The following is a 10487-nucleotide window of genomic DNA, read 5'->3' as shown; positions in this document are numbered from 1 at the left end:
GTCATGGCCATGCCCATACGCGCCGTCACCACGACCGCTGCTCCTGGAACGCACCCCGACGCGGCGCTCGCGGCTCCCCAGCCGCGCCCTCGCCTCCCTAATACCCGGCCGGTGACTCACCGAGGCCCACATTAACGGCGTCCTACAACAACAAGAAGGAAGTCGCGGCCACGGCTCACCCCGACAGGGACACAGGAGCACCCGTGCACCGCCGCGACGCGGCTCGAACTGCAAGTAGCGCCGGCAGCGTTCAAAGCCCGACGCCCGGCAGAAGCTTGACCCCCACGAAGCTCTAACAATCTTGAACACCCGCGGTGGGCTGGGCAACCTCCTGAACGGCTACGCGCTCCCAAGGAGATCCTAGTCTCCACCGGTCCCGTCCTGTCCTTCGGGTGCCACCGAGCTCGTTTTCGGCACCGGAAGGGGAGGAAACGGGAGTGGGCGTAGCCTCCCAAGTCTCCCGCAGCTCCATTTTATAGGCCAATGGTCCCCCTCGGCGTCCTGGTCCGACCACCCAAAAATCGACACGTCCCCGGCTTGAGGACAGGCTCTGTGCCAAGCCAAGACAAAAGCAAGGGAGAAAAGGGAAAAAGAAGCAAAAGGGAAGGACGGGACTGGTCCGCGCTGTCCTGGCCGAGCCCCATGGCCGCCGGCGTCATCCCTGGCACCGGTGCCCCCTACGAAAGAAGAAGGGAGGACGGCCTCCTTTTTTGTCCCATACAAAGGAAGAAGAAGGCCACGGTCCGTCGGATCTAGGGCGCCGGCGCAACCACGACCGCCCGATCGCTTCACTTAACCACTGAACCGTTATGCGGGCCAGGTGGCGAGGTGGGCCTCGGCCCAATAACGAGCGCAAACAAAAAAAATGAATGAAGAGAAGAGGCCTCCCAAGCCCGGTCGGGTGCAGCCCACACGCCCGGGAGGCCCATGAGGCCAAGCGCGGCCCAGGAGTACGTCGTGGCGCAATGGGCAGCCCAGAGTGAGGATTTTCTTTCCAGAACCCCCCCCCCCCCCCCCAAGACGCGGGAATTCACAAGTTGTCCCTTGGCGGCTTGAAAATTCGCGTAGAGACCCTCAAAAAATCCAAAATTCACAAGTACACCCTTGCAGCTTCATTATCTTGCAAAAGGAGTCCCCCGACTTCAAAATTTTGCAAGAAAAGCCTTCATGGCCATGGTTTCTCACCGGGGAGACCTCAGGAAGTGTCCGTTTCCTCGGAAATAAACCTCATGACCGGCAAACCCTCGCAAAGGAACCCACCTGGGCTTGGTTTCTCATCGAGAAACCAACCTAGCCGGTGGTTCTCCGCGCCGAAAATTCTAAGGCCCTAATTTTCCGCAGAAAAAATTCCTAGGAGCCCTTGGGATGCGCCAAAGCTCAAAAAGCCACAAATTTTGTGTAACAAGCCACCTAGGTCTATCTTCCTCCTCGAGGAAGATTACCTAGCCGATGGCTTCCCCAACGCAATGTCTCGAAGGTCACTCCCGAAACTACGAGTATCTCACAAGGAAGCCCACCTAGGCCCGGTTTCCTCATAAAACCTACCTATGGTAGCCATGGTCTTTTGTCATCTACCCCTAGGCTATAAATACCCCCCCCATGGGGGCATGTATCATTCACTCTCCATTGGAATAAGATCAAAGGGGAGAGGGCTAGAGCAACCTAAGGAGCCCGCTCTCGAGTGCTTGGGGTCTAGTCTCGACTCGACCTCAGGGACGCGACTTAGGAAGCCTAGTTTTGAGGTTCCGGGCCGTCTAGTACGACCTTGACTCGAAGTAGAGGGATCAGGTTAGAGTCTCGAGGGTATCCCAACCTCGCTACTTGGGAAGATAAGTTCGGCCCAAGTCCGAGGCGGCCCTTAGAGATCTCTCGCCATCGGTGATTTGGGAAGAGGAGTTCGGCCCAAACACCTGGCTAACGACCCCCTCGATGCCTCTCCTAACATAGGACTAAGTCATACCCCCAGGGTCGACCGAACCTATTAAAAAAATATCGATGTGTCAACTTGTCCAAGTGTACGGCGACCTTCGCTATAAGGCCGGCGTACACACCCTGCATTCTATTCTCGCACTTGTGCCATCGAGCATTGGCACCCCTTACTCCTGTTGTTTTCTAGACCAACAACAATATATAACAGTGGCTTTTAGTCTGAGTTATCAATAATGAGTAGTCCAATTTATATTATCCATAGAAATGCATGCATATTTCAGTAGTGTTTTCAGAAGAACATACACAACATAGTATATAAAAATATATTATTCTGATTTGCTCCCTATAAAATAAGTTCCAATTTTTGTTTTTAGAAATTGTGAAACCCTACATTGTATTCGTGTATTGGTTTCTTCTTTAGTGGGGGACTGATAGCTTTATGGATCACGCAATAATACGATTTTGGTACAAAAAAAGTGATAACATGAATATAACCGATGAAAGGTGATCATAAATGCAGGAGGACTTTAAAGACATGACACATCCAAATATTGTAAATTCCTCATTGCAATTCTGCTAATGTATGAGCCAATCGTGTTATGCTTTTTCATTATCTTGAACTCCTCGAAACCATGAAGAATTTTTCAGGTTCCCCCTCATATTTCGAAAATAAACCATTTATTTGTTTAAAGGCGCAAATGTATACACTAACCCTTTGAAAGGGCATTTCAATCCCTAAGTGTTTTGGTGTTCATGAAAACATGATTAGTGGACTAATCGTGTGCTTGAGTATTTCAGATTTGAGATTAAATGGCACAAGACGATTCGTTGCCCTAAAAAATGAAAGAAGCGTAAGGTGTTTAGCAGCTTTTTTATTTAATTGAGTCGTAGGACTCCGTACTATTAAGAGGGAGTCTACATGCGAAAGTAATGGGTGAATCAACTTCACATATGCAAATCTACCATATTTGCACCCACATAAAGCCTACACGTACGAGAGAGAGCCACCCAAAGTCTAATTGTGTTCCCAAGTCTATCCCAGGCCCGGCCCGGAAGTTCTGGCCAACATCCGTCCTACCTCCGTGATGCTTTTGTGACTTCTTGTGAAAATTGCGGAAGTTGGACCGGAACAAGGGTGGAACTTCCGGGGTACCGGAACAAGGGTGGGACTTCCAGGGTACCGGAACACCCCCCAAATCGGCGGAACTTCCACCCCTGGCAGACTCAGTGCATAATGGTTAGATCCCCCCCCCCCCTTAAATAGTCATCCCCTACCTCGGGATGAATTCAACCAAAGGCAAACTCTCTCCACACCATTACTAAAGCTTCAAAGTGCTAGATCTCCCTCCATAGAGCCCCCCTCTTGTTGATACTTTGAGGATTGGAGGAGAAGACATAGATCTAGGGTTTCACCAAAGCAAAAGGTTGATTCCCCTTGTTTCCTTTGTGGATTTTGTTACTATTGAGATTTTGGAGCCCTAGCCGGATAGTCTACTCAAGGCCACATCCTTGGGGTCGGGGTGCTTGTGGATTCGGGGAGGAGCCTCCAATTAAGTTATGGAGACGTGCCCTTATCCTCAGATTGGGAGCTTCCAATTTAGTTGTGGAGTGAGCCCTGGTCAAGTTTGTAAGGGTTGGCGTTCGCCCTCAAGGAAGCCACTTAGTGGAGTTTACCTCGCCTTTGTGGTGTTGTGAGAGGAGAAAGTGAGTCTTTGTGGCGCCTCTACCTTTGTGGTAGGGCACTCCTCCAAACGGAGATGAACACCTCCCCAAAAGGTGAAACTTCGGGATAAATCTTCGTTTTCCGTGTGGTATCATTCTTGTCCCTTTACTTACTTGCTAATCTTAATTGTTTATCTTGTTGCTTTGGCTATTGTATCATACTAGAGGTGTTCATCATTTAGACGTTTTAGTGAACCCATGTATTGATGCTTGTATCCCTTAAAAGTGAAAAAAAAAAGTAATTGTTACTTGCCTATTCAACCCCCCCCCCCCTCTAGTCGACCATATCGATCTTTCACCCTTGCCATGTTAATTATATTTTGAGGCGTGCTCCTTTGGTGGCTTGCAACAACCTAGTTACTTGGCTTGCCTCCTCTGGTAGGGCTTCATTGGCTCTTGCAAGTTCGAGGAGGAATGGTTGAGATGGAGGCGTCGGTGCATTCGGGATATATCAAACCAACGTATGATGGCGTAAGAACTGATTGAACTACATTAGTGCATCCATTATGGCCACAAGTTTGGGTAGGAGGCAATGTTGTATATCGGTACTCCTTCTTCCACGGAGCTGAACCCTTTTGATGTTGCATATGATTAATTGGTCCTCAATTGGTACTAATGGGGACAAAGATCGAGGATTCGATCAAAGCTCGAATTTTGTGCGAAGCATGAAACTCTTGGAGATCATGAGTGAGCTCAACATGTAGTTATATTGATGCTTTTGGTGGCTTCTGGTGACAACGATGAAAGTTCTCCGTCTTCGAGTACATGAGGAAGCGCCGCTGCAAGTGGGTCGGTGAGTGTGACCGTGTTTCCTCCATTTTTATAGTGTTTTGGCCTTGAGTTATTGTTCGTAGCTAGGTTTCAAGTCCTTGCTTTTCTTCTCACTTTTGCATGTGACGTTGCTTGTGGTAGGCAAGTGCTAGGCTGTGGTGGGGGTTTATTCGGCGGAACTATGTCTTCAAACATCATGGAATTCCCATGTCGTTTAACATCACTAGTATATATTAGGGGCGTCGATGTTCAAGGGTCCGAGGTGTTGGTTGTGTGTGATGGCCTCATTAGAGATGGTCACTATACACTCGTCAAATTTCCTTTTTGAAAAAAAAAACACTCGTCAATTTTGACATCTCAATGTTTCGGAAATAGGTTTGCACGCTCGTAGAGTGCTTGTCTAACAACTCGAGTTGTAAGCAGCTTCCCAATATGGACTCAATGTTCCATGACACTCGCCCATCTGTCTAAGCCATACCAGGTCCCTCGAATCCGATTCCATCGATACAAAACGCAACTGATGATTGAATTATCACACTCCCCTTGCGGGGTATTTATAGAGTAGAGATAGTTAACATAGAACCAAGACTACCCTTGAGGTAAGAGAGAAATCACTAAGTCGGGACAAAGTGGTTTAGTTTGGTCCATACTTTGTGGAATATGGCGGTGGACTTATTTCTTTGGCTAGTTCTTTAACTTGTTGACTTTAGTATCGATCCTCATTCGGTTGACTTATCCTTATTGGCAGTTGATCACATGAGGTTTCGTTGACCTAGTCATCATCACACATGATTCACGACCAAACCCATATATAGGGAAAATATACCCCAACAATACGATGTGATTTACTTTTAAACTTTCAACGAGAAAAACAGAAGGGGAACATATTTTTCTTGGGTTATTAGTCTTACTAGCACAGTGCCCATGCCTTGCTATGAAATTATGAAGATTTTTTTTTACCAACAACATGTCAACAACACCATGATAATTAGATTATGGGTCAGATTACGTGACAATGTCATTAAAGCCTGATGTCAGGCTTTAGTGGATTTAAACTACGTACAGACCCATGGGATTGGAAAGTAGAAGAATCTTACATATGTAGTCTGACCTGTCAGGGGCAAGAAAAGAAAGTTTGAAAAGAGTGAACGGACGACCACCAACTTCAATCTTTATAAGTAGGAAAGATTTATATCCAGAATTTGTTTTCCCAAAAAAATTCTTTATATAGAAGCAATACCCAACAGCAACCGAAACAATGTGAGTTACATTGGAAACAAACTTTGCTTTCTATGGAAGCAAACTAGTATATTTTTCTCTAATAATAATAAATTTCCTTTAAATGCAGATTTTTTACAGCATTAAATGCAGAATTAATTTTGTAGACTAAATACAAAAAAAATATTAATTGCGAGCACTTAATTGTGCGAGAGGGCGCATCAAGCTAGGCGGACGCCCACACACATACTCCAACAGAGTGCAAATCCCCTCCTATCTAATTGCGCTAACTCTTGAGCTATTAGCTCGTTACACACTCTCTTTGCCTCGGTCGAACATCTGGGAATAGGCAAGCACAAAGCTTTGGGTTTCCACTAGATATTTACTCGCAAACTTAACAAACAGGCCAGGTTTAGGATACTCCATGTACTGTACTTGATTGCTTTATTATGACAAATGTATATCCAAATCATCTTTCTACTATACACCAGCCCTTTCCACTAGCAATTGTATTTGCATTGCCATCCTAATCCACCTCTTCCTCGTGGCTAGGAAAGAAATATACAAGGTTAAAAAGGAAATTGCGTTACCACCTAATATGAACATCTCTCGCCCCCCACCTACTCCTCCAACCTATATATAAACCTGGCACCCCCAACCTTTCTCCTCAGCTCTACTCCAAGAGCCTTATAACACATCATCAACCTAAAACCCACAGGAAGAAGAATAAAAAAAAAAACAGAAGAGAGAGCGTGCGTTCTTCGTCGTATCATCATAAATCAATGGTGTCCATGGCGGAGTGGCTCCAAGACCCACTGAGCTGGCTGTTCGTCGCCTCGGTGCTCCTCCTCGTGCTGCAGCGCCGGCGCCATGCCAACAAGGCACCGTTCCCGCCCGGCCCGAAGCCGCTGCCGATCATCGGCAACATGACGATGATGGACCAGCTGACCCACCGCGGGCTGGCGGCGCTGGCAAAGCAGTACGGCGGGCTCCTCCACCTCCGGCTGGGCAAGCTCCACGCCTTCGCCGTGTCGACGCCCGAGTACGCGCGCGAGGTGCTCCAGGCGCAGGACGGCGCCTTCTCCAACCGGCCGGCCACCATCGCCATTAAGTACCTGACCTACGACCGCGCCGACATGGCCTTCGCCCACTACGGGCCCTTCTGGCGCCAGATGCGCAAGCTCTGCGTCATGAAGCTCTTCAGCCGCAGGCGCGCCGAGACCTGGGTCGCCGTGCGCGAAGAGTCCGCGGCGCTCGTCGGCGCCGTGGCCTCGGCAAAGACCGGCGAGGCCGTGAACCTGGGGGAGCTCATCTTCAGCCTCACCAAGAACGTCATCTTCCGCGCGGCCTTCGGCAGCGCGGGCGACGGGGGGAAGCAGGACGAGTTCATCGCCATCCTCCAGGAGTTCTCCAAGCTCTTCGGCGCCTTCAACATCGGCGACTTCTTCCCCTGGCTGGGCTGGGCCGACACGCAGGGGATCGACGCCCGCCTCCGCGCGGCCCGGTCCGCGCTCGACGGCTTCATCGACAACATCATCGACGAGCACATGGAGAGGGGGAAGAACCCCGATGATGCCGACGCCGACATGGTCGACGACATGCTCGCCTTCCTCGACGAGGCCAAGCCCAAGAAGGCCGGCGCCGGCGCCGGGGACGACGACCTGCAGAACTCGCTCCGCCTCACGCGTGACAACATCAAGGCCATCATCATGGTACGTACTCCTCCGGTCCGCCCGCAGATCACGCCAGGAATTCTTACTGGCAGTATTACTTTCCGGTAATTAATCGCTTCCAAAAGAAACAATCCCATCTCTCTAGCTAGCTGACGCGCACGCGATCAAATAACGCCCTCCTCCTCCTCGCCAGGAGTTCCTGAAACGACAAAGAAAGGCCAGCGATTTTCTTACCTGGAGATAGAGCGTGCCGATTGGTCGTATATAATTAGTAACGTATTTATTGCGTACCCCCAATGCATGCTTGCCAGCGGCTTCTTCTGCACTGAGCCACTGACTGGCTCCGGTAGGGACGAGCTGTTCTTTGATTTCAGATTTGGTCCTGCAGATATCTCTGTATAAATGGCACCAATTGATCTGCAAATTAATTTCGTTAGGTAGCAAAATAATTTTTTTAATTTCTGTCAAAATATTCTGGTGCACACATGAATTCAAACTAGATTCAAACTTTTGTCAAATTTTCTCAACCCGCGAAACCTGTGTAGGAATATATCTAGAGTTAAGTTAATACTCGGTAGGAGTACTTTTTATGTATATATGCCGGCTTTGATGGTTGCCAGAGTATATTTCTATTTATAGCATTCCACACGCGTTGGTCCTTGAATAAAAAGAAACTAATCCCACCAAACAGTTCAACCAAATAAACTAAAATTTTAAAATGACATAATTTTTTAAAAAACTAGCTCATTTGTTTGAACTAAGAAGTGTCAAAGGGTACCCTGAGGTTCATCGAGTTGCACCCTGCCGCACAGATACGGTACTTGAGCAAAGTCACGATCTTTGAAGGTATACTCTGGACCCACCTAATCCCGTTTGTCTCCTTCCGGGATCGAACCCGAACCCCGGAGAAGCCCACGGCCACGAGTCCAAACTCCAAAGTCAGATCATGACCCTGACCGGCGCCTCAAAGCGATTGCATTTGCGTGCACCGTTCAAAGGAAGCGGCCGTAAGTGTGCAAGCTAGCCGCCCATGCCATTACCTAGACATGTCAAATAGTACACCAACCTAAACTTCCCTCAAAATATCGAATACACCATGCTGCATCATTTTCAACTCCGAAGAAAAAAGGTCCTTGTTTTTTTTCACAGATAAGCTCTCTGGATACGTGCATCTTGGACTCGTTGGTGCGTGTCACCCTCGATCGATCGACAAGGAGAAATAAACCTCTCTAGGATTTCTGACCACAGCCTTTTCACGGTCTCCCAGCCGGCCGGGCTCCCTTTACCTTTGTACCAACCGCATCCTTTTCTTAACTTTCACGGTAGGACATATACTACCGGACTACCAGTGCACGTCCAAAAGGAAAATCGATCACGACATCGTAACATCGGAGGCGGCAACTCTCTTCAATTAAAAAAAAGTAAAACGACGAAATGATCGATAGGCAATTTCGAAATCTCGACCTTTGAGTAATCCAGGGGAAGACCAAAAGACAGCTAGATTAATTTCGGAAATCCATTACGGAGTAGTATTAAAGTTCGAAGAAAATATCCAAAACTCTTGGATTTAAAAGAGAAGCTAGATCCATTCAAACTTCCGAAATTTTGAAAATCCACTCGTAATTTCCACTCCTGCTCAATTTTTTTGAGTTCATATATAAATGAGCATGATATATGACGGAAAAGTTAATATACGTATGCAGGACGTGATGTTCGGCGGGACGGAGACGGTGGCGTCGGCGATCGAGTGGGCGATGGCGGAGATGATGCACAGCCCGTCGGACCTCCACCGGCTCCAGCAGGAGCTCGCCGACGTGGTTGGCCTGGACCGCAACGCCAACGAGTCGGACCTCGACAAGCTGCCCTTCCTAAAGTGCGTCATCAAGGAGACGCTCCGGCTGCACCCGCCGATCCCGCTGCTCCTCCACGAGACCGCCGAGGACTGCGTCGTGGGCGGCTACTCCGTGCCCAGGGGCTCGCGCGTCATGATCAACGTCTACGCCATCGGCCGCGACGCCGGCGCATGGAAGGACCCCGACGTGTTCCGGCCTTCGCGGTTCGCGCGCGGCATCGGCGGGGAGGGTGAGGAAAGCGGCGAGGCCGCGGGGCTGGACTTCAAGGGCGGGTGCTTCGAGTTCCTGCCGTTCGGGTCAGGGAGGCGGTCGTGCCCGGGGATGGCGCTGGGGCTCTACGCGCTGGAGCTCGCCGTGGCGCAGCTCGCGCACGGGTTCAGCTGGGAGCTGCCGGACGGGATGAAGCCGTCGGAGCTCGACATGGGCGACGTCTTCGGCCTCACCGCGCCGCGCGCCACCAGGCTCTTCGCCGTGCCCACGCCAAGGCTCACCTGCTCCCTGCAGAACGCCGACGGTGACGCGCGTCAGGAAAGAGGCCATTAATCGGGATGGTGTTTTATTCGGAGGTTGGCGGCGGCATGCATCATTGGAGGATCGAGCTTGGTGGTGTTTTCCTGTTGCTTTTTTTTTTCTGCCCCCCCTTGATGTGCTTTGAACTCAATTCTGGTAGTACTGTGCAGAGCAATAAGTGGATTCTCTCATATGCCAGTGCATGCTTGCCTAGGTTACAATTTAAGCATGGCATGGTGGTGTTTTCCATCAAGAGCACAAACTGTAAAAAATATGTGGTTTAATTTTAGACTTGCTGTCCGCGCAGGTGATGTGTAATGCTCTCTTGTAAAATGTTTCCTTTTTTTGCCCATTTTAAACAAACAGATTTGTCATCTTTTGCTTGATTATATCTCGCAAACCCAATCCGGTCTCATGTCCAAATTTTTCATGGATTTTCAAATACATATGCAGAACTTCTAGTACAATTTTGTAGAGAAACTGAAAGCTTGCGCGTGTGCTTTCCAAACTACGTGCTCTTTTCTAGGCACAAATATGGTACTCCCTCCGTCCTGAATTAACTGACATGGATTTGTATAAGTCGGGACGGAGGTCGGGACGGAGGGAGTGCCATAATTCTATTCTACTTCCTTCATTCCTTTTTATAAGATGTTCCAGATATTTGTTTTCGGTTAAATTTCAGGTTAATCAAGTTTATAAAACAATGTACTCCCTCCGTCCAACAAAGGATGTCTCCACTTTGACTAAATTTGAATGCATCTATACACTAAGTCATGTCTAGATACATCCAAATTTTGACAAACTTGAGACA

General features: G+C 48.8%; 1 protein-coding gene across 1 annotated transcript; it reads left to right on the top strand.

The window, feature by feature from the left end:
* The first annotated feature begins 6301 nt into the window (after positions 1-6301).
* Positions 6302-10063, top strand: LOC100833404 (cytochrome P450 84A1). Its single transcript, XM_003571910.4, has 2 exons — positions 6302-7352; positions 9017-10063. Exons 1-2 carry the CDS (start codon positions 6423-6425, stop codon positions 9707-9709), a joined length of 1623 nt encoding a protein of 540 aa, XP_003571958.2. The 5' UTR covers positions 6302-6422; the 3' UTR covers positions 9710-10063.
* Positions 10064-10487: the final 424 nt, after the last annotated feature.

Source organism: Brachypodium distachyon, chromosome 3 (genome assembly GCF_000005505.3).
Source record: "Brachypodium distachyon strain Bd21 chromosome 3, Brachypodium_distachyon_v3.0, whole genome shotgun sequence".
Taxonomy (NCBI): Eukaryota; Viridiplantae; Streptophyta; class Magnoliopsida; order Poales; family Poaceae; genus Brachypodium; species Brachypodium distachyon.
This window is presented reverse-complemented; position numbering and strand designations above follow the sequence as displayed.

What these genes read in the sequence shown, in the direction of transcription:
- LOC100833404 (XM_003571910.4), top strand. Translation starts at nt 6,423, where the DNA reads ATGGTGTCCATGGCGGAGTGGCTCCAAGACCCACTGAGCTGGCTGTTC. An exon ending in ACATCAAGGCCATCATCATG is followed by an intron (nt 7,353 to 9,016) that starts GTACGTACTCCT and finishes ATACGTATGCAG; the next exon opens with GACGTGATGTTCGGCGGGAC.